The 23,894-nt window shown below is 40.6% G+C and overlaps 1 protein-coding gene across 3 annotated transcripts in view; it reads right to left on the reverse strand.

The window, feature by feature from the left end:
* LGR4 (leucine rich repeat containing G protein-coupled receptor 4) overlaps nucleotides 1-23,894 on the reverse strand; it is a 72,999-nt gene that overhangs the window by 44,730 nt on the left and 4,375 nt on the right. For 2 of the 3 annotated variants that reach the window (XM_032690388.1, XM_032690387.1), the window contains exon 1: nucleotides 12,951-13,024. The exons of the other annotated variant lie outside the window; for it this stretch is intronic. In XM_032690388.1, coding sequence (XP_032546279.1) covers nucleotides 12,951-13,009 — 59 coding nt within the window. In that variant the 5' untranslated portion in view covers nucleotides 13,010-13,024. Of the gene's footprint in view, nucleotides 1-12,950; nucleotides 13,025-23,894 lie in introns of those variants that run through there. 3 annotated transcript variants of the gene reach the window in all.

The following is a 23,894-nucleotide window of genomic DNA, read 5'->3' on the forward strand; positions in this document are numbered from 1 at the left end:
ACGGGAAGTAGATTCTTCGGATGTAAACACGAAACAGATCACCTTAAAAATGAGGCTCTGAGAAACATCATCAATATCCTGAAATTCTACTGAAATTTATTTTCAGTGAAGGTGAATTTACAACAAAAACAGACACAAATATGAACTGAGATCGTATTTACCATGTGAATTTTTAGAGACTGCTTACCATGATGTCTCGCTAAAAAGCTGGAATTATTACAAAAAGCTGGAATTATTACAAAGTTTCTGTACCGGCCTTCAATACACATGCTAGTAACTCTTAGTAAATAAGCCAATCCTCATAGCACTGACTCACAAACTTTGGGGAACATCAAAACACCAACTTTCAAAGTTTCTTAACGATCGCCATATGAGTTTTAAAGCAATTTTTGCTTAATTCAAAACATTCTGTAAAAGCAGCTTTGCTGAGATAGATACATATATATATATATATATACATACACACACAGAAATATCTAGATATAGGTGTGAAATAGTTTTTCTTTTCATTTCACTCTACAGAATATCCTCAGAGAATGAGTTCTTAGGTATTATATGTTGGTAATAAAATATTAAATAGTTCATGAGCTTCTGTGGAGTAATGGATAGGGTTAAAAGTTAAAGGAGAATAAGAATTACAGAAGGAGACCCAGCTGCTGCTTCTCGGATGAAATGTGGTCATGATGCCCCACAAAGGTTCCCCAAACTCTGATAAACACCTGTTATGGAGGATGCACCAGAGAGGGGAGCGATGTGAAGGCACTGTGACCTCCCTCCACAAACATCCTGCAGGAAGGGGAACATGGTGACACTTTGACTGTGCCATATCTGTCCACCAAGAAAGATTGATGCCAAGGACAACTACCCAATTAAGCACTTATGACTACATTCACTCGAACTCCACCTAAACCTAAAGAAATAGAATAAAAGGAAGGAAGGAAATGGGGAAATAGCAGAGGAAAGTTTCCACCAAAACTGCTGGATCAGCTGATGGGCTGAACATGTCCTTCCCCCCCCACTTCAGAGACACCTATTGGGGGAGAAACTTATGCTGTATGTGCTAATTACTGCTTTAAGGACTAGATCTCATGTTTTGCTCTATAATATATTAGTAGATTGTTTTGTATCAGAGTTTGTGCTTGTGCCTTGCTTTGTAGTATTATTAGATTGCTTGAAGTGTGTTCTTGCAGCTAGACCCTGTCACCGACAACCAGGAACCTCATTAACTTGTCACAGTTTGTATTAATAAAGTATGTTATTCTGTAAACTGTTGGGGTGAGTCCCTTATAAGGTGCTGAATAACACATGGGAAGGCCTGTTGAGGGGTTCTCCCTTAGGCTGTTACCCGGCAATCCCCGAAAAAGGGCAAACGAATCACTCTGATCTTGTGAATCTGTTTGGAGAAGGGTTCCCGTGTGGGATACCTGACAGACTGGGTCTGACAGACATGGTTTTGTTTTCCCTGAGGCACTAACAGACAAATAAATCTCCGTGGGTCGAGAAAATCTCCCCACTCTAAGGGTCGGGCATAGCCCCGCCTTTCACGTGACAGCTTCAATACAAGAATTTACAATCATTAGGAACACCCAGGTCACTAAAATTAGATGGCTTAATAACTACTCTCTAGAAAGCTTACCTAGTTAATTTGGGTAGATACTTTTAATAACACATGCTTAATAGAAGAATTGCAATAAAAATGGACTAGCACCATATATTATGACAAAATAATGACAAATAATCCCCTGAAACCATAGTCCAAAACAAAAATAGCCCTTGCTACTTGTACGTTAGGACATACTTATTTTACTAATCCTAAAATTAAAAAAAAAAAAAAATCAGTCTATGCAGTAACAAGAAGGCTGTCCATTTAATGAAGATAAATATTAGTATGTGCCTTAGATATGTCGAAGACATCTCCTCTGAGAAGCTGTCCTACTCCACCTGTACCTCCACTTCTACTAAAAAGACCTCAGGGCTAAGAGCCCAGAGCTTATTTAAGGCCCTAATACATAAAATAAAGTTCTAAGAATGAACAAAATGAATACTAGCAGTACTTTCCCAACCTCTAGTAGTTGGGAATGATTCCATGGGAATGATGCTATCGCACAACAGAAGGATCGTGTCAGGAGTTGCCTAAGGCCCTGTTTCAGCAGGACCAAGCTAAAGGACCCACTATGGACTGGGTTATTACATCCAGATGTAAGCCCCCTAAAAACAACACAACACCTCTAAACCTTTCGAGTGCCACCACACACAAATGCACACAAAACTCCCTACAAACAAAACACCAAAACCTCCCTACATCTGCCCTAAACTTTAGTGGTACACTGATGTTCAGACTCAGTTATCTCAAAGGCTTATATTAAGTTTCTTGTTCTTCCAACAACTCCCCAGTTTGCTGTCAGCCCAGTAAACTACAGCTCTGACTTGAATTCAAATTCAGACCCACACCTATATGTGAGAGGTTTTCCCAGAAAGTGCAAAACAGACACAGCAACTCTAAGAGAGAAGAGATGACAGTAATGCCACGGTTTTACACTGTAGGTTCATCAGGCAAATGAAGGAGAAGCTGTGGCAGACCTGCACCTTTCAGTAGGTAGCCATTAACTGGGTTTATCTGTACTAAGCAGTCAGACTAACTCTTCACTCACTAACCTACCTTAACCAAGGCAGAGGTGGCAGATGCCCCATCCCTGGAAACATGATGGGGCAAGAAGCATTGAAACTAAAACGATGAGCTGCTGAAGGTGGTAACCTCTTTAGCAAGAAGAGGCTGCATCTCGGGGATAACATGAATCACAGCCTTATAGTTACAATTAGTTTCGCCATTTCAGGCAGAACAGAGGTAACACCAGAAAACAAACACGACTGCACTCCCTCCTGCAATGCTACTGCTGCCCTGGCTGCAGTTTTGAATGATGAATAAAGCTCCTCACACTCTGTCAGAAGCTTGGTCCTTCTTTCAGGAAGGTACCATAGAAAAGAATAAAACCAACTAAAACTAGTAGATTGAAGAAACCTACTCTAAATGTTATTTCACCATCCCAGGTACTGCAGATACTGATTTTTAAAGGCAAAAGGTGAAAAATCAAGCCATGGTTCTCCAGCAGTCATTTGCTGTCTCCAGCCTGCTCAAGGATATCCCTTCAGGTTATTCTGACAACTACTTGAATCTTCCTTTCTAGCTTAGTTTAGCAAAGTTCCCTGCTTTCACCTAACACAGAAACACTTTAAAGTCTTTAAAAATACTTACACTACCTGGCAAGGACAGTAAAAGCTACAAAAACCTCCCTCTGTTGAAAACAGGCATCAAGTGAGATTTATGTTTCCTTAGGAAAATGAAAAGATTTTTTTTTTCCCCACTTAAAGCCATTGTGTCCATTTTCCTTGGAAGAGGAAAGCATCTTTGCTGGACACAGTAAAAAATACAGAGCACCATATCTTGTCTTGCATGAAGCCAGAGATTTAATCACTTTTAAATCAACCAGCAGCGGAGATTTCAGAAACATAAACTAGGAAATATAATGCACCTAAACTTTTAATTATACTCCTTCTATGCAAGAATTCCAGTTCCTCATGTGAAGTTTTGATTGGTTGGATTATTTTTTTTTAAGAATTCTTTATTTTACCACTTAACCAAAGTCAAACTTCCTCAGGCTTCAGGATGAGCAGAAATACTTTGTCTCTTGAATAGCAACTTACTAATTCTCTCACATTTTAAAAATAGAAACTCTTATCTTTTGAAAGTGGCTTCAGTCACAGCTTTCATCAGTGGCCTCACACAAAAGAGAATTAGATGCAATGCACAGCGTGTCACAGTGTCTCCTGCAGGCACAGGTAGCCTTCTCTCTCATTTTGAAGTACTGCCTCTACCATAAAGTAGCCTGATCCTTGTTAGATTTATCTTAAACATCTTTGTTACCGATGGCCAGAGGGTGATTCTGGCTAGAAAGTGATGGGCAAGAGGTGATGGACTGCAACAACAAAAAGGGACCACAAAATGGGAAGTATAGACTTCCTGTAGGACAGAAAGGACAACAAAATGATAGATAAATTAGCCCAAGATGTAAGCAGAGAATGAAAGCAAATGACCCACAATAACTAATGGGCATTGAAAAGGAAAACAATGCCAGTCTCTCTGAACCGAGGGACATTTAGTTGCAACAGTCTTGTCTTTTCTGACAATACCTACCATGCATCACTGCATCTCCCCAGCCAAAGGTGTGCACATTTTAGGCAAAGAAACCTTCCTCACTACCCGCTTCCCAAAACTCACAGGAGATGCCGGTGCTACACTTTCCATCCTGGCTCACAGCCTCCTCTCCCAACCCTCGGATCTGCACTGGGCTGGGGGCACAGGCACCTTCCCACCACACTCACACACGGCATCCGAAGGAATGCTAACGACCCAAAACACACCCCTTTGTAAAACAGATCTTAGGCCGAAAAAACATGAAATACCCAGCTACAGCAAAGCGAAATTTTATCTCAGCAAAACCAAACTGAGATCTGCTGTTTAAAAAATAAAATTGACACACACCCCTGTGCTTCTCTGCACTTCTTTATTAGCTATCTACTTTTCGGCTTTTTGACTCTGTGAAGTTTAGAAAGGATGGGAGAGAGGGAAGGAGGGAGAGAAAAAGAGAGAGGAGTGTTGGTTGAAGTAAAGAAGATCATGTTTCAACAAGGCACCTTTAAAATCCTATAAAATACTGCCTCTGAGCAAGCTTAACCTGTTTGCTGATAGATAATAGCATGTAATACTGTAGGCTCCATTCAGTCTTTTCCAAGGTCTGGGCCCTCTGCCACTGAGTTATTTAATTATAACACTTAGAAAATTACTTAGGCAGAGCTATCTATATTTGAATAAAGCCCTCCTACCTACTTGTACAAAACCATTAGGTAATAGGTCTTAATCTTATATAAAATTCCCCAGGTAGTAACTATGATCCAGCTTCACCAGTACTAGGAAAAGCTGAGGCTGTTAATATTTTTAGCAACTAGATTAAATAAGCCAGGATACTGCAAATGAATGTCAACATGACATTGCTGGAAAATACTCAGCAACAATCAGCCACTCGTTACCACCTGGACCATCGATACATGGATTAACCTGATTAAGTTAACATTGGTGAAGATAAAAAAGACAAAGCAACATATATTCTTCTTAGAATACGAGACCAATGGTTCTTTGCCAATGATCAAAAAAAAAACCCAAAGAAGGGACAGAAGCATATGCAGGTGAATGGCGATGGTCAGTGCCTCAAACTTGGTCCAGGTCCCATCTGTGTTAACCAAGAGAACTTCCTGGGGGTGTGGCAGCAGGGAGAGGCAGAGAAGCTGGAGCCAAGAGTGGGCAAGGGGGAGACACAAAATCAGGGAAACTCTAAGTTAAAGTAATTTAAGTTGTACTGCAGTGCTACAATCCTCAAGAAACACATTCAGTGCCGAACTCCTTGTAGGAACATGTTCACTTGATGAAAACCAACATAATTTTCATCCAAATCACACCCTTCAGAAGCCAGTCCCAGGGGAGAGCAGGAGCTGAATTACATCCCTGGTTTAGATCCACTTTCCCATTTAGCTAGTTCCTTCAGGATGAAGATGTCCCACTGAAAGGGACAGAGTAAATGAGTTTGCATTAATAATGCCCATGTCTTAATTGTATTCAGTATGTAATGAAAGCATTAGAAAGCCTAGACGATCAGCAAGAAAATTCTAATTCAATTCATTCAATTAAAAAGAAAGAAATTTGGTGGTAGTGTTTTGCTTTTTTTATCCTGATGGCAAGAAGCAAACAATTCTCTTCTGGAAGCACCATCTCACAACTACTGCTTTGAACGGTGACTGCCTGCACTGTGAATCCAGTGAGTGCAGCTAAAATCCAAGGATATGCATTACATGCAGACATGCCAACCCCACCTGCAAGAAATCATGAACAGGAAGCAAAGTAGTACCAGACAAAGATGATGTTTACAGAGGAGCCTACACTCAGAAAGTGTTTGAGTTCATAGTGATGTTTGCATTCAAAATAAAGTTGAAATAACATACTGAGAAATTAATTTCTTACTTTTCATATATTACCTACATCTATTACTGCAAGGTAATAGTATAATAGTACAAAACCTATACTAACATTTATATGGTAATAGGACCCCAATGTCTCAGTGTTAGACTGGTATTGTATTTAAAATTTACATTCTCTCACTTTCTGACAAGGTCTCCACAACTGCCAGTGCCCATCTCCCAGTGGAAAGGGCCCACTGAGTAGACCAACAGCCAAAACTCTGCAGTATTAACTATCCCTTATTTCCAATCCTTACTACCACATCCCAGCACATTTTTCTCCTCTTGATATTCATCTACTGTTCCTTTTAAAATGGGCAAATCTGTTAATGATAAAATGGAAGATTTAAACTCAATTTTTGCATTAATGTAGACTTTTCTCCTTGTGATTCCATCTCTCCCCAACAACCTTAAGCATGTCCCTGCTGCCTCTGACATGATCACAGAGACCTCCAAAACTTAAAAAAGCACAGAAACCGGTTCTGTACTCATAGCCCATTCTGCAGTCCCTAAAACCCTATCAGACGTGCCATTTTTCATTTATGATCACGTTTCATTTTTCAGTTCTTCCAGGAAACACTCTCATACGAAAGGAAATACCCAAATACTTCAAGCCTCAGCCAGTACCTGCTGTGACTGGCTAAGAAAGACACAGGTTGCATTCCCACCCAGCAAACACACTTGCCATTTCCTGAGTGCCCGCGCTATCTCGCTAATGAGCACAGCCCTTATCATCTGCTGTTTGTATTGCCACGAGAAGCCAAGGGCCCTGTTCAACATGTCAACGGGACCGGCGCTGTACAAATACACAGTTGGAGACACTCCTCACCCACAAGAGTTTGCTGCTTCGGTGGACGAAACAAACAGCGCGGGAGGGGAAACAGAGCAGGCAGGGGTGAAGCGAGCTGCCCAAAATCACCCCTAGAGCCTGGAGACCCTCCAGTTGCCCAGTGCTGCTCCCATGTTCTGCTCCTAGCTACTGCCCACCGTGTCATCTCCAAAACAAATTAATTACCTTTCTTCCCCTTCTCCCCGCCCCTGCCCCCCTCCCGGCTTATTCTTTTTAGCAGGAAAACAGGACAGGAGATGGTTCTGACAATGCGTCGTTTGCTAGATGTGTAGGTTCTCTCCCAACTGTGTCTTGCAGAATACACCATCTAAGGAGTCTTTCCGCTGTGCCTTTTGCAATCGGACATGTCTGTCTCGTTTTGGCCTCATTAGCCACCAGCGTGCCTGTAACAAATGTGGATAGAGCCTTCCCAAATCTTCGTTCGCGAAGCCCAGCCATGAGTGAGTATGAGGTTCTCTCCCATTTGGTAGCGGCAGAAAGAAATTAAGCTCTAACTGCTATGCAAGCGGCTTATACGCAAGTTTTCATCCACTTTTCTGTGGCTCTAACTAACTGGAAAGCGTGTGGCAGCTCACGTGGGGATGAGGCTCTTAACCTGCTTTTTCGTGGAAACAATCAAACTTCAGATTACCCACCGCCCCCGGCTGTTAAAAGGGATATTGATTATCAGAGGTTTTAGGAAACAGTAGTGCACGGAGCCCTTTTTCAGTATAAATTAAAAAAAAAAAAAAAAATCCTGCCTATTCCAGTAAAGCTTTTAGCATTTTGCTGAAGCAGGACCTACAACATTTTTACTGACAACAACAGAAAAGCTGCAAAATTTCAGACAGGTCTGTTCCTGCAACAGAAGTAACATCCCCCTCTTTCTCCCACCGTATCTCCAAGTTATTTCTCCTGCCTTCTCCTTCCCATGCCACATCAACCTGTTGTTTTGGTTTTTTTTTTTTTTTTCCTTCCAACATGATGTCTTAGCTTTCTTTCAGACACAGTAACTAGCTGTAATGTACCCTATTCATGTGCCAATCAAGCCATCATCAAGATCTTAGAGGGAACAATACTTGTATGCAAAGCCCTATTTTGAACTGGTATTTGAGTCACTGCATGCCAGCCATTAAGCAATCACACATACGGTTAATGGCCTATGTTGACACATGGTGGGGAATTAACCTAGAAAAAAATTCCACTGCATTATTATGAAAGCGATCCTATCCCAGAATAGGAATATAGCGCAAATTAACACGCTTTTCAGTTAATTTTTAAGAGCCACACTTTTGGTGCAGATTACAGGGCTAAAGGAAGGGCTTATTGTAAACTGGAGGAGGAAACAAAATGTCTTTCAGCGCAGGAGCATTTTTTTTACATAGTTAGAGATTTACATACTTAGAGATTATTTACAGCGGAGAGTAAAATTACGTATTATTCACAGTTTCATAATTATTTACTCCGTGGAATACAGTAATGCCAGGGAATTTGAGTACAAAAAAAAAAAAAATCAAACCGTGTGACAGGCAGCTAATCGAGCAGTCTGAAGGCAAGCCTATGCCGAGATACTCCTGTACCTATGAGTATTCATCACAAAATGCAAATGACCTGTGCAAAACCACGAAGAGGTCCGTGGACAAAAGCATATGGGAACTCGGATCATCCGCATCTGTAACCCATTTGCATGGGCTGCTCTCACCCACACTCCTGGTAGGGAAGCATGGTTACATCACAACTACCCTCTGACTTTAAAGTTTTTTTAAATCATTTATACAAAGTAAGATCATCTTAGCTCAAAACACACGCATCTAAAACCACGCATTACAACCATCGTTTTTGGCAAAGCTTGAGATTATTTGTAAGGCCAGGAAAGGAAAGCAGAAAGATTTCTAATTTTTTTAATCCATAGGTTTCCACACTTGGGGAAAAAGAGAATGCAGCAACAGGTAACACACTTAAGGCTTCAATCTGTCACACCCTCCAGGTGTATTTCTGGGCTGTGGCCTTTTATTTTCCCCCCCTTTTTTAATCAGATGAAATCAGGGGTTAGCTGTCTACATACTATGGCCCCAGAAAGAGCCATATCAGCCCAACTATGAAGCAGCAGACTCCTATGGTAACAGGACAGAGCAGAAGTACTGAAGACAGTGGGAACTTCTCGCTAAGAGAAAATGTAACATGTAGCTATGCCTGCAATGAAATCCACACCAGATGCCCTAAAGGAGTTTTATGGAAAGATATTTGTCATGTTTTAAGTAAATAAAGTTTAACGCTATATCTGCAACTAAGTTAAAATAGGGCAGTGCTGCCAGTTGTATCAATTGTCCTTACCATCATGGAACCATCAATCACCAAGGTTAACTATGTCATTTTTAAACGACTCTAACTTTGAATTTCCTTTAACGAGTTGTCAGTCCCAAATTTAACACATAATCTGAGTTTTGATTTAAGTACATATTGCTAAACCTGACACCGACACTTCACACGTGATCAGGACAAGGTTTTGTTCATTACAGTTGAGGAAGTTCTCAAGCATTTTTTCCTTATCGAAAACCTCCGTGAACAACCATTGCTGAAACACTAGGAACATCACCAAAGTATGTAATCTAACCAGTTTAATGAGATCTGGGTCCCCCCGCCCTGCTCAAGTCTCAGGTTTCTGCTGCATAACCACCAACACCTACGAGGCACGTTTCATTCCATTTAACAGCTTCAAGGGCAATTCCATAAAACTTAAACAGCCTCAACGGGAGCATCAGGAGCCACACTCACCCTTTGGACTCCAAGGACACATCTCTCTCCACCTAGCAACACTGTATTTACTAACAACAAATGTTTCGCACCAAAAGCTCCCCGTTACAACTCCGGACAGAGACCCAGCGAGGTTCAGCGACTTGCCCCAGCAGAGACTCGTTTCGTGGGTTTGGACAGGTTGTTTTCCTTTCCCAAACCTCTGGTTCAAAGGAGAATAATCTTTCTGCATCTCTATGAGGAAGGAGGAGGTTAATGCTGCCTAGACAGAGCCCTGCACTTAAATCTGTTTACTGAGAGAAAAGCACTGCTATCATTGCACACATATTCATACAAAAGTCTTCTGTTGCAGTTTCACTGAGTGTTTTTGCTGTTGCAAAAAGAGAACATAAACAACTACAAATCCAGTTTCATAAAAATGCCAACTTTAGTAACTCTAAGTACTTTGAATTTTATTCATTTTCTTCTGGTTTATTTTGGTCTTCCAAGTCTGTCCCACCCAATGTTTAGAAAGCAACCAGAGCCTCAAAAGTTTGGGCAAGAGCTACATTTTTAGACGACTAAAAGCAAAAAAGCAAAACAAAATTGGTGCATGAACACAGTCACTGATATGATGAAGCCAGATGACAAAATGTAAACGTCTCAATCAGTCCAAACCTATATACAACAGCTTCAGCATTTAAGAATTTTTTTCAATTACATATAACATGTAACTTGGATGTAACTAAAAATTATTTCTGGCAAAAAGCACTATAATTATCTACACAGTGGGAAAACTAAAAGCACATAGTACAGCTTCCTAGTGCCAAAATAGACTTCATGGCAGCACCTGGAATGGCCTTTTTAGAACCAAACATGCTTTTGTGTAGCAATTTTCAAGGCATCTTAAGTTAGCTGACGAAGCACGAGCAGTTCTGATAAGATGTAAAACTTGGGTTTTGGAAATTCTTGGTCATTTATCGCACAGCATTTTAACATAAGAGTAATTTCCACTTTGGGACATTTAAAGGATTAAAGTCTGCCTCAAGTTTCTCACGTGGCAGCATTCATGTGTGCCAACACACAACCCTTGTATTTCTCTCAGGAAGGGGTACCTTTAACAAACAGCAAAGTGAGGGTTGCTGCCTATTGACAAGGAGTGTGGATGAATACCAGAATCCATACAGCCTCAGTAGCGTTGTACAAGCTTCCTGATCTTTATTCTGGTTTCAGCTACATTTCTCTTTTTTTTTTTGGATTTGAGATGGACGTCCAAGTCCCTTATGTATATGAAGACACGGGTAGAGCATCCACCTGAGCTTCCAGCAAACCTTAGATATGAATTGAAATGAAAGCTGCTCAAAACATCTGCCAGGACACTCCTAGAGAAGAGCTGCACAAAAACTCCTCTTTATGCAAAAAGAGATGAAGGAGGAATGAACTCACAGGCACTTCCACCTCCAAAGGTCTGAGGACAAAAGGCAGACAGACTCTCCTCTCACCTGCAGCAGAGTGACAGGTAAGATGAGGAACATCACCTTTTCCCTTTTGTTTAATACTATTATTATGAACTCTGCCTAAATGCAAAGAGGCCACCACAAGCACCTCATCCCCTGACAGGCCTGCTGAGCAGCTAACCAAACAAAGATATATCAACTCAGATTGAGACATGGATCCCTGCTCAAAATTTGCCCCAAACTGGAAGAGATTTCTCCAGAATCCAGTCGGTGAACATGGTTCATAATCAGCTGAGTCTCTTCACACATTTAAACTACAGCTAGAGGCTGAGACAAAGAAAATTTTTGGGGAAAAGAATTAATTTTGAATTATAAAAGAAAGTTTTGGAAAAATATTTTTATAATGTACTAGACCAAGCAATAGGGATGTCGGAGAAGGGGTGACAAGTTTCAGGCACAGAGGCACTTTTTGAGGTCCTTAACGGCATGCAGACATGTATTCTGCCTTTGCAGGGCTTCCCACTGACCTGCACAGGTTGTCTCTCCATCACTGTGGCACACAAAGGAGCCAGCACTGCCTGAGCTGGCAGTCACAAGAGGGTTAATGCACATTGCACACCAGTTAGAAAAACCTACAGCTAAAATCAACTGCAATTTCAAAGAAAAAAAAATAAAGTATGAGGAGAAAAAGAAACCCAAAAAACCTCACTCACTCACACACCCACAGAAAAAGCGGAGTACGCTGCTAACACGGGGAATCCAGTCCCTCACACATTCCAATTCCATACCAGCATATTCACAGTAGTTTTCAATAAACATCTACACAAGTCACTGGAAGAGGAAAAACCAAAAAATCTGTTTTCTTTCATACAATTCCACAAAAATAACTGTCATCACAACCATCCTTGTGGCAGAAGAGTCCATATTTGCCTGCAGTGAAATCCGTCTGCAGCTGCCCTGTGGAAAAGACAGCCAATAATTGGCTTCTTTCACCTCTGTTAACCACGAACAAAAGTGTCATTCAGCTCCCAAAAGGACAGAAGGCACCAATGGATGGTCAGCTCTCCGAGCCAATGGGCTGGAATAACAATAACCCTGTAGCATTTTCTTTTTCCTTTTGTTTAGTCTTTCAAAGCCCTTAATTAAGACCCTCACAAAGCACCCCTACAGGCTTCTTTCAATGAGGCATTACACGCCTGTTTTCTTGTATTTAAGGAAGAAAAGTAACAGGGATTTCTGAAACACATTAAGCAGTACACACAATTTCCATGTATTCACAACTGAAATACTGTTACATTTTAGCTTTTAAATATTATCGTCAATAACAAGAAGTTCAAGCTTACTGTTCCCACTCTCTGCTGTACCTCCCTTGCTACGTCAAGAAAAAAGTAAATACAGGCAGGCAGAAAACTGGCCCAACTGCAACAGCTCGCTCAAATCCATCACAAGACAGCAGCTTCCAAAACGAAGGCAAGTGGAACAAAGCATGTTGATGAAACATCCCTGGGCATCCTGAAGCAGACAGCTGAGAAAGGACCGGGTAGTGCTGAGGCTGCACATGACACACTGTCGTTGTTTGGAAATAGAGCTGGTGAAGGCTAAGGTATTAAACCCTGATGGGTAAATGGCCTCGTGTACAACTAAATATCTGCTTGCATTTAATATGCATGAAGGTAATCTGTACTCCATTACTTAGGACCGAACCGATGTTTGTGTATCAAAAAGGACATTTGAGGATTACCTCTGCTTTTCAGCAGCATAGGTGGACGCTGCTTAACAGAAATGCTACAGAGACTTGCAGTGTTTGAGCCACAAATAGGAAACAAAGCGGTTTTCAGAAAATACTACGGAAGTATCATCCTCACAGATGCAGGCTGTGGTTGGCGGAAACCCAGTCATCTAATCCTTTCCCACTCCAAACCATTCCAAACAGCAGGATAACGTGGCTGCTGGTTTTTGGGGGGCATCCAGCGCATGCGGTGAAGGGCACAGGGGTGGGTGGGGAGCACCAGGTACAAGCACCACCTAACAAAGCCATCACCCGGCCAACCACGGGCCAAGCCCCTCAGAGTGCTGCAGCCTCAGTCCATTATGTTGTAAATGCCCTTGTCCTGTGAAAGGCGGCACACAGGCAGCTTCCTCACAGGACCGGCCCTGCCAGTCCAGCCAAAAACTACCAAAATCATTAGCAGAGGGTATTTTTCACGTCAAAGAACCACAGGCTGAAGCTTTGGGAATTCTCCCCTGCAAGAAAACCGGAACAGCCTTTTTATGATTGACGGAAACCCCACAAAACACAAGGAGAGAACGGAACAAAGACGTTTTTATTACAAGCACCAATCTGAGCGAACACAAAAAGCAATGGTTTAAAATCGTCCTCTCTACTACCTGTGTATCCAGCAGGCACTCTTTAACAAGCACCACATGCTATAAAGAGAACTGAATGCATCTGGGCAAAAACTGGGAGTGTTCAGCCTGGAAAAGAGAAGGCTTTGAGGTGACCAAATTGTGACCTGAACGAGCCCACCAAAGAAATGGAGAAGACTACTCAAAAGAGCGTGTAGTGACAGGGCAAGGGGGGGGATGGCTTCAAACCAAAAGCCAGTAGGTGTAGATTAGATATGAGGAAGATATTCTTTACTGTGAGGGTGGTGAGGCACTGGAACAGGCACACAGCCCAGAGGAGCTGTGGATGCCTCATCCCTGGAAGTGTTCAAGGTCAGGTCGGATGGGACTCTGAACAACCTGGTCTAGTGGAAGGTGTCCCTGCCCATGGCAGGGGGTTTGGAACAAGATGATCTTTAAGGTCGCTTCCAACCTAAACCATTCTAGGATTTTATGAAAACGCAACTGAGTACAAATCAGCTAAGACCTTTATTGACTTATTTTTTAAAAAATACACCAAAGAGTCAACTTCTTGTAATTCTGTTTCACATAATCAAGGAAGTAACTTGCCTTTCAAGAATGATAATCCAATGGTACTCAGTCATTTTGCTTTTCAAAGATCAGACTGCCTACTTAGGTATTATACATCAAAATCTCTTTCTAGTCTTACCTTAGACCACTGAATTAAGGCCCCAACAAATACTACATGACTATCACTTGTCCTACATGGTGTTCCTGTTTCCTCCTACAAGAAAATATGATGTAACTAAACTAAAATATAAGGAGGAAAAAAAAAACACAGCAATGTCTGCATGACTTGGCTTGAAGGCCTAACTCCAAGCACACATTTTTGGAAAGCCTGTTCACAAGCCTTTATCGGAACATCTTGCATCACTGACCTTGACAAAGTTCAGTGTTGATCAAGGAGGAGTTTGCACTCAAGTTCTGTTACATTATTGACAATTTCTATGATTATTTACCACAGCAGTTCAGGAGGGACTCCTCTCTTGCAGCAAAGAGCAAGAAAAGTAATTCGCATTCTAAAAGAACAAGCATGAAATGTCATCCTAAGTGCACCCGGTGCATAAACTACAATCCAAATTCATATCAAGCTGATAAAAATGTTGCAAGAATATCTGATAAAACTGTGATATAATGTGAAAATATGCCACTGCAATATAATGTAAAAAAGCAAAGCAAGACTCAGCGTGTCCATGCACCCTAAAGCCCACACAAGGGTAAGGCTTTGCCTCTCACTGCTTGCATGGCTCAGTGCCTAAACTGCAGTGGTCTAGGGAAAAAAAAAAACAAAACAAAGCAAAGCAAATAAGAAAATATGGCCATAAACTAAAACATGAGATGTTCTACCTCAGCATGAGGAAGAACTTCTTTCCATTCAGAGTGGCAGAGCACTGGAACAGGCTGCCCAGGGAGGGCATGGACTCTCCCCCTCTGGAGACATTCCAAATTCATGGATGTGTTCCTGTGTCACCAGCCCTAGGTGACCCTGCCTTGGCAGGGGGGTTGGACTGGATGATCTCCAGAGGTCCCTTCCAATTCTAACAATGATGTGATTCTGTGAAAAAACATGAAACCAGACAATCCTCCAAAAACCATCCAGAGATTGGAGGCACTCACCAGAATGACTTTGTTAGTCAGGAATTGCACCCCAAACTGGAGAGTTGTGATAACCAAATTTAGTAGGACAGCTCTGGACTTCAGGATTCTGCCCTAACATAAATAAAAATAATAATACTTACCATTGCTGACCCAAGAATATAAACCAATTAAAAATTAGCATATTTTCTAATTTTTAAGGAAAACGTATACAAGCATATGAAATCTTTCCAGAAACCCTCTGCCAAAAAGAACCACTAGCCATCACTTGCAATTATAAGTAAGAGGTCAAAGAAGCACTTATTACTAGTAATTTCCTTGAAAAGGTTAAGTTCTCCCTTCAGCTTAACTTTGTTCTCAGTACTTAAATGACTACACCTATTTAAAACTGAGCAGATTTTAATCACTAAATTGTCAAGAAAAAAAATCAGCATACTTAATGCAAGCAGAACATTACAAGTATTTACATGAAAAACAAAGACCTACCACATTAACTATCCAGTCCACGCTGTTTGCAACAGAGATTAAGGCTTGTCAAGTTTAATCATGTACATAGGATCAATTTTTATATAAACACATCTAATTCATGTGTGAGGGAAAAGCAAGCGACCCACAAAAGGCAATCAAGTAACCTGCCTGAATTTCTAGCCCGCTCAATAGATAGAAAAAGCACATGCATCTTTCCAGAAACATGCATTTTACACATGAAATCCAAGAAAAAATTTGCCCTGTGAACCCTTATCTCCTTGGCTATCTCCATATTTTTACTTCATCATAGCTATCCTACAGGGAAGGAAATACACTGTAGGCCACTGATCAATGTAAATTGACATTAGGACAACTATAATGGATGCAAGGTGGACAAAACATATCCTTCCCAGGCTCCACTAATAAAGAGATCTGGTTTGTCTTGTTCTTGCTTGTTTCAAAGAAGTCTGGTTTCTTCTACCTTGAGAGACTATGAGTTTTACTGAATCAGTAAACTGGGGCCAGTAAAACTTGCCATGCAGCTTGAAACCTGCTCCTCATACAGTCACCTTAGTGCTATTGACACCCTGCTTCCTCATCACCAATTTAATCCTTTACTACCATTAACACACCGATTTTTCCAACTTATCACCAGCAAATAATGATGATAATATTAAAAAAAAATAAAAATATTAACGCCCTGAAAGTTGAGAGGGTGAAAAAGTGTTTATGGAAACTGGCAAACCGTAACATCTTTTCCTTTTTAGTACAACACACCTACTAAAGTCAATATTTAAGCTACCAGAAATGAAGTAGTGCTCTGCATTTACGGTGTCAGATTCCACAATAAATAACAACACATCTTATACTGGCTACCAAGCCTGAAAGGTATAAACCAGATGCAGTGATTTATTTTAACCTTTAGCTGAGGGACAGGTAATCCCCCAACTGAGCAGAGTAGAGCTTTAAGAGACTACCTTAAAGAAAAAGGTGAGAAAACATGTAAAACATGATCACTTTTTAGCTGTTTTTGAACAAGCACCAGGATACAATAAAGAAGGCAGTGTAATTTAAAAACACAGATAGCTTTCTCAAGTTCAAAATGGTTTATTTTTTCCATATACACAGAGACAGTAAATTTTACACATACTTACTGTGTCATTAAACTAGAGTTATATAATTATTCCATCTTAATAAGAGCACAAAATATTCAAAGGTCCAAGACCAATGGAACCTTTTGCTACTTTTCTTTATATTTACCACAAAATAGCTAAAATGATGTAAGTACTGTTTACAGTAAATATGATAGAAAGGGAAGCATCCCATCCCTTTGACATATCAGATTGTATTTTGTAAATCTTATAGATTAATAAAAGTTTCAAAAGAAAAAGCTTTTAGAAATAATTCTGTACCAAGAGGTGATCAGTCACATCTCTTCTAGCTACCACTGACTTCAAATGAAAAAGGTTTTAACGAAGAATGTATATACTTTATTCCCGTTGGTCTTTACTATTTGTGTTTTCTTTTCTTTCATCCATACTATGTATTAGGAAGGACAGCATGGGAGGCAAACAGAAGGATATGATCCCAAGAAATTTCCACAAGATTAAATTAAGATTAAAAAGATTAAAATTAAATTTCTTTGCTATCACAGGAGCAATCAGTCTGGCAGCATTGCATCACATTCATCTCATAAGGAGTCATTTTCTTTTGACATTTAAATACTGTATGACTAAACAGCTGCTAGTAGAAAGAAATGGTTGAATTAATGGATGTTGTTTGCTAACCTGAATGTCTTTTCCTTTGTACCTGTATTGCCCCACTACAGTATTGAAGTGCAATGTAAACTGGTGCTTTCCTGCTGAACTCATAGGGCCTTTAGTTAAGGAAGAAATGTTTAGGGCTTGCTAATTCAGTACCTCTAGTAGTTGAGTTTCTGCAAACTGAAGCTTAACATGCTATTTAAAAGGTATAATTTACGTTTCCAAGACAGCTCCAGGCACTGCCTTGTTTGGAATTGCTTACCGAGCAACTCTGTTTCTCCAAACAAACTAATGTGCAGAAGGGTAAAGGGCAGTGAAGGTAATTATTGGAAGGAAATCTCTCCCTAGGCCAGAAAAGAATAATTAAGCTTGTGCATGTTAAATCACATAGGGGAAGTGAACACTGAAATATTCCAGTGTGTTAGCAAGACCTATCTACAGTCTTCTTGGAAGGAAATTAAGGTAGGGGCAATCTGAAGTGGGATTGTTCAGGCAACACGAAGGCAGTCTCCCCAAACTCCATTCACATTCTCTGCATAAATGTTCACGTTTCCCCTACACACACACACACTCCCCCACAGCAGAGAAAACCTTCAGTAACCCTTTTATAGTAAATAAATCAGAGAGGACACCAAATTCACTGAAAGATGGCATGAAGGAGGAATATTTTTTAATGTTTACATTATCATTCCACTATTTGTGATGGCACTGAATCAACCGAGACCAGGTGATGGACTTTGCCTGAAGGACATAGGGAATATATTTGGAAAGAAAAATATCCAGGGTATTTGGATATTTATCTGATGTATGTTACAGAACTTCTCCCATTAGCAAGTTACTAGGGGGAAAAAAATTATGTAAGTGAAGATACAGTGACAGTGCAAGCAGTCCTACTCTTAAGCAGGATTTCTTATATATTATCATTTTAACAACAGCCTTTTTTGAATGTGTAGAGTTATTTTACTGGCACAGTTACTTAGGAGAGCTGAAGAACCTTAAGGAGGAAAAACTGGTCTTGTTGCACAATTGCAAAGGATTCTGCTGAAGAAATAAACAACTGCCATTTATTATCCTGAAAACAAATTAAATTCCTGCTTAAGGCTCCTAAACATCAAGATATTGTACGTTTTTAGTCTGGAAACTAGAGACTTGTCTTTGCAGTAAGCAGGTCAAAAAAACCCCAACATGTAAACAAACTAGTTGAAATTTTGTTTAAAATGTCAAGCAAGAGCAAGTCAATTCTAAATAAATGATTGACCTGGATATTGAAGAGATATAATGCCTCTAGTAAACACTTAGCACAGAGCCAGAGATTTGCCCTTGGAAAAGACATGGATTTTCTACACCTAGCAAGACTCACACTAGTTCTGTAAAATATTAACAGTTTGGTCAACATTAGCACATCCACTTTTTTCTTTTTTTTTTCTTTTTTCTTTCTTCTTTCTTTTTTTTAACCCAAGTGTTAAAACCAACAGCACTGAAAAATTACCAAAAGCCTGTGTAGGCCCAAACCATCAGTAACTGCATTCTCAGAGTAGGACTCCTTACACAGGACTATGTCCTTTTCTCTCCCCAGCTCAACTTTCCCTATCCAGTTCCATGAAGGCCACCAAGACCCCAAAGGGCCACCCAGCACAGTGAGCATTTAATGCCTCAAGAGAGCAGCTGCTCTGAATGAAACAGCAACTAGAGAGAGATGAACATACTGCTGCTGGCAGTGGCTTTGCAAAATTCCCTTTAAGAACATGTAAGCCTGGCACCAAACTTTCAAATAGTGCAGGGCTCCCTTCAGTAGGTTCAAGGGCTCCTAATTTGCAGGAGCAGCTCAGAGAACTTCTGAGAGCACTACAAGCCTGTGCCCCAGTGTGGGAAAGGTCTCCTCTAGTTAAAAAAACCCAGCACGTTTCTAGGGCTTCCAACCAGAGCACCTGAAAAAGATGACAGCCTCTTTACAGCTTTTATGTGCAAGAATGGAGTGAATGAAGAGCAGATCCACCAGTTCCTCCAGCGAAGGACACCAGACACATTTCCACACAGAAAGACCCTCTGCCCCAGAGAGAGAGGCCTGCACTCCAAAATCACAGGTTTCACAGTCTCTTCACTTTTCCAGATGAACCAACTACATCAGCTACTATTCTGGATCAGCATTTAGAAAAACAGCAAGGAAACTTCTGAAGTAGTAGTTATTTTTAAAGTAACACAAGACAAAGTCTTAAAAAGGACAGTCAGGACATTCCTTTCATCAAATTCTAGCAACAAAGAAAGGATTGAAGTTAGACACCACCAAGTCCTTCTGACATGGAGCAACAAACTTCCCCAAATGTCCTTTCCTAACTTGCAACCATGTTCTCCTCCTGCAATAGGAGTAAGCTGTCCTACTTTCCTGCCAGAACCCCAAAGTCCTGAGTGCAGGAAAAACAAACTCACACTTTACAAGCTAACACGCTGCCTTGTCCTGTTTGGATGGCAGGGAACAGCAGGTCTCACTTTGTGCTCTGAAAGGGGAAGCAACGGGCACAGGAGGAGACTGACCCCCAGGTACGTCCCAGCGGGAGCCCCACATCTGCACTCACATCTTTCGCATCTCCTGAACACCGAACACCAACCACCACCGCGCCCAAAAGATTGAGAAAAAACCATTGCTTGGTATCACACACAGGGAAAAACGAAACACAGCCACGGTGAGCTGCACTGTGTGGTCACACCAGTGACACTGCAACGCCACAACAGTGTTGTTTGACATCCGGGGTTCTGGTGCCGCAGCAACACGCAGCACCAGGCACAGCACGACGCCTTCAGCGAGAGCATTTCGACGGCTCGTGGCAAAACCTTATGGCCAACCCACCATGAAGTTGGAAAGTCCCCACCCCCCTGCCCTTACAGCCCCACACATCGCTCGCAAAGATGGGAATGAGATATTCCATATGCTGCCTTTGTCAGCGACACGCCTGCTGAAAGCCGGGGCGCTGGGTCAGGCCATTCATCTGCGACCGTGCGGATGGCAGGGAGGTGATGGGAAAACTCCCAAAGGAAAACATCTTCGCAGAGCAACCTTATAAAACACGCAACTGCATCTGCAGTTGCATTATTAAGCCAAATTAAACAGGTTTGGGCCTCCCCTGCATACCTCTGAAATTGCACATTCATTTATGATTCACTGCTAATCGTTCGCCATTTAAAAGTCCAGACGCACTTGCTTAAAAAGTTTTAGGGTGAAAAAAATGTCCTTGCAAGACCTAGCATTCCACCACGATTGGCTGGAGAGAGAGAAAAGAAAGGAGGAGGAGGTACACCACTTTAAAAGAAAAAGAAAAAAAAAAAAAGTCTTTATATTTTAGGAAGAAAATGCTCAACTGAGAGCTGTTTACTTTCCGAGGGCCTGACTTCTGAGGGTGCTCTCCAGAGGCCTCTCAACAACTTCACCTGACTTGGGATTCTTCTTCGCCTTTTCTTCAAGGTAAATAATTAGCACGTGCTCTCTTGGAAAGAAGATCTCTTTTTCTGCCCCAAAGACAGCACCTTCTGTGCAACTTCAATCCCATCTGCCAGACCATAATGATTAGAGGCTCCTCCTTCATTTTTAGTGCAAAGCTTGCAGGAATTAATTACTACATTTAGAAAAAACAAAAAAAAAGTGATAGTATTTTTGGGTTTTGTAATAGTTTCCCTAGCCCTAATGAAAAAAAAATTTTTTTCATAATTTTTAACTTTAATTTTGATTTTCAGATCAAAAACAAAACAAAAAAAATTCAGACCCAGAAATTACTTTAATTATACCTTTACTGTGCCAAAATCTTGAGGTTGAGTTGTCAAAACTCACCAGCCATTGTTTGAATTACCAACAGGTAACCAAGTTATAAAGCAAGATTTTTAATTACATGTGTATTTATCAATATTAGATTTGAACATCAACAAAAAAACAAATTTCAGCAACAGACCTTAGATGTTTTATATTTATCTCACATTATACCAACAAACCTCTGAATACATTTCAAACTGCTATGACTTGAGAAACACAAGAAACCTTTTTCAGTTGTAAAAAATATATCACTCTTACCTTCCACACACTCATTACTTCACAGGTGTCCTTACTGAATTGTACTCATCAGACAGAAATGCAAAAAAACAAAGGAAACCTAAAGAATTAACTTTTTTATTTTTGCCATGCTATGGAGACCATTCTTCCTTTGTGAAGACATCAAATTAAACAAGATATATTTAATAATATACTTTTTAATAGGTTTTAAAAAATTAATGTCCAAAGCTTCGCCAAAGTTTTACTAACTCCAAAACAGGTCACCAAACAAATATATGACTTTCCTCTGACTCAATAAGTGTAAATGGTAGATGTGAAAAACACATGGGGAAAAAAAGAGGCTGATAAAAATTCATGAAGTGATATTCTTATTTCCTAAAAACAAACATCCCTCACAGTCCACCAGGGAATATATATCAATATCACCTGTTCAAAAATAGCTATCTGCATTTTTTAAATCATGTTATCATATTGGCTGACGTTATGTGTGATGCCACCAGTTGGCTATTAGACATTCAAATTCAACAGCAGTTTTCAGACACCACTTTAAGCTGTTATTTTTGAGATCACTACAGTCCCCTCTGTTGTTTTGTAAGAGGTGTATAATATCATTCAAATTCATGGCGAAGCCCTAATCTTTCAGCAACAGCAATATGTTTCTGGGAGGTGGAAAGTTCTGACCTTGTCACAATCCTGTAACAGTTAAATCACTCAACAGTGAAATAAAATGGATTCTGCTATTTCAACTATGTATTTTAAAACAAATGACATACGATTTGAAAATATTGGGAAATTTCAACTTCCGTGAAACTCACTGACAGGTCCAATAACTCAGCACTTAAACAAAAAAAAAGTAAAAAGGTCAATTGTTTTGCCAGGTAGATCACAGGGCATTTTTTCATTATTTAATTACACTTTCCAGGCACCCTTTATATCTACTGCTACATGTTTCCAGTTTGGACATACCAGCTTTACTTGGAACAAAAAAAACCTAATAAATCTGGGCCTGATTCTGAAACAAGAACTTTCACACATATTTATAGTGAGGACAGTATTTACACAGTAACACCAAGATCTTCCTCTCCCCTGTGTGAGCTCCTGTGACACCCATTGCTGCAATTCTGCATCACCAGACTGGCTGCCCATCTATCAGCAAAGCTACCTCTGCTTTTCCAAAAGGGTTGAGCAGGGGAGAGCACTAAGAACCAATAAACTGTGGCCAGAAATCTCTTTTCAGACCAAAGTTTGAGAACATCTTATCAGAAAACTGCAGCAGGTATGAAAGACTACAGAAGAGCACTTCTCTGTAGCAAAATCCCAGGTCACTGCTGAAGCAGATGGTGAGTCCTACTACGTGGGGGAGGATGGCCAGGGACCTCTAACCCACGAAATGCTGTTGATACCTCTGTTAGCAAAGGTCTTGTAACATTTAAATCTCTGTTGCTTCAATTTACAGGTTTCTTCAAATAGGAGCGGCTGCTTCTTCTCATCTCTTGTGTGCCCTCTCCCACCTTTGTCTCCTATTTCTAGGATCATACAGAGCTCTCTAATTCTTCCTCAAGAGATTTTTGACTTTCTGCTCTTCTGTAAAGAGCCCCAAACCCACAATTTGGCAGCACAGGGCTGCTGCCTGAAACACATTCACCTCTCAATAGAACAACTGCTGGCCATGAAGTCCATGTAGCCATGCTGAAGCTAAAGAGCCCTATCCATTTCAATCCATTTTTGCTTGTTTGCAAAAAAAGGAGCAGGCAAACCCGGGCTGTTGGCAAATCCTCCAGAACATAAACACAGCATCAGCTCCTGTCCATTCCCAATAAGAGGCTCATCTTTAGGAACAAGTTTTTAGGAAAAGCACAAGGGTGGCCGAGAGGACCTCTGACATTCAGAGACACTCCCGGAGCACGGCAGCTCCCATGCTCTCTAAAATGTGATATGGGTGCTCAGCCCTTCTAAAATCTAGGCCAGTAATTTTCTCTGGGTAAATAAAGAGCTTGTGTTCTACAAAAATTGCTGGCTTAGATGTAGAATACAAAACAAAGATAGATCCCTGCAGAGGAGGTTTCTTTAGGTTTTGTTTTGTTTTTCAGTCCTTATATTACAGCTTCCATATTTTCCCCTCCCAAGCAGATAGTTACTAGTAAATTCCTCTCAAGAACTGAAAAGGTAATTATTTACTAGCATAAACTTGCTTACACTAAAGTCCAACTTTTTTCCACGCTGCAGACTTATCTTAGTATTTACTCTCCAAAGTCATACTTACAAGCCTCTGGCAGTAAGCATCAAACAAGAAATTACATATTGCTGATACAAATGAGCTCAACATACAAAATAAATGCCAAATACCTGAGAAATTACATGCTATGGCAGAGCATTGGGGTTTTTGAGGGGAGGGATAAAAGCAAAAGAGGAAAACACCAAATTTGCTACCAACAGAAACATAAAAAAGGCAAAAATATTTAATAAACTTTGAATCAACAGCTTCACTTTTGTGTGTACTACCTAAGAGCATCTACTTTTTTGCAAGACTGACAGATGAA

The sequence above is a fragment of the Chiroxiphia lanceolata genome, chromosome 6 (genome assembly GCF_009829145.1).
Source record: "Chiroxiphia lanceolata isolate bChiLan1 chromosome 6, bChiLan1.pri, whole genome shotgun sequence".
NCBI lineage: Eukaryota > Metazoa > Chordata > Aves > Passeriformes > Pipridae > Chiroxiphia > Chiroxiphia lanceolata.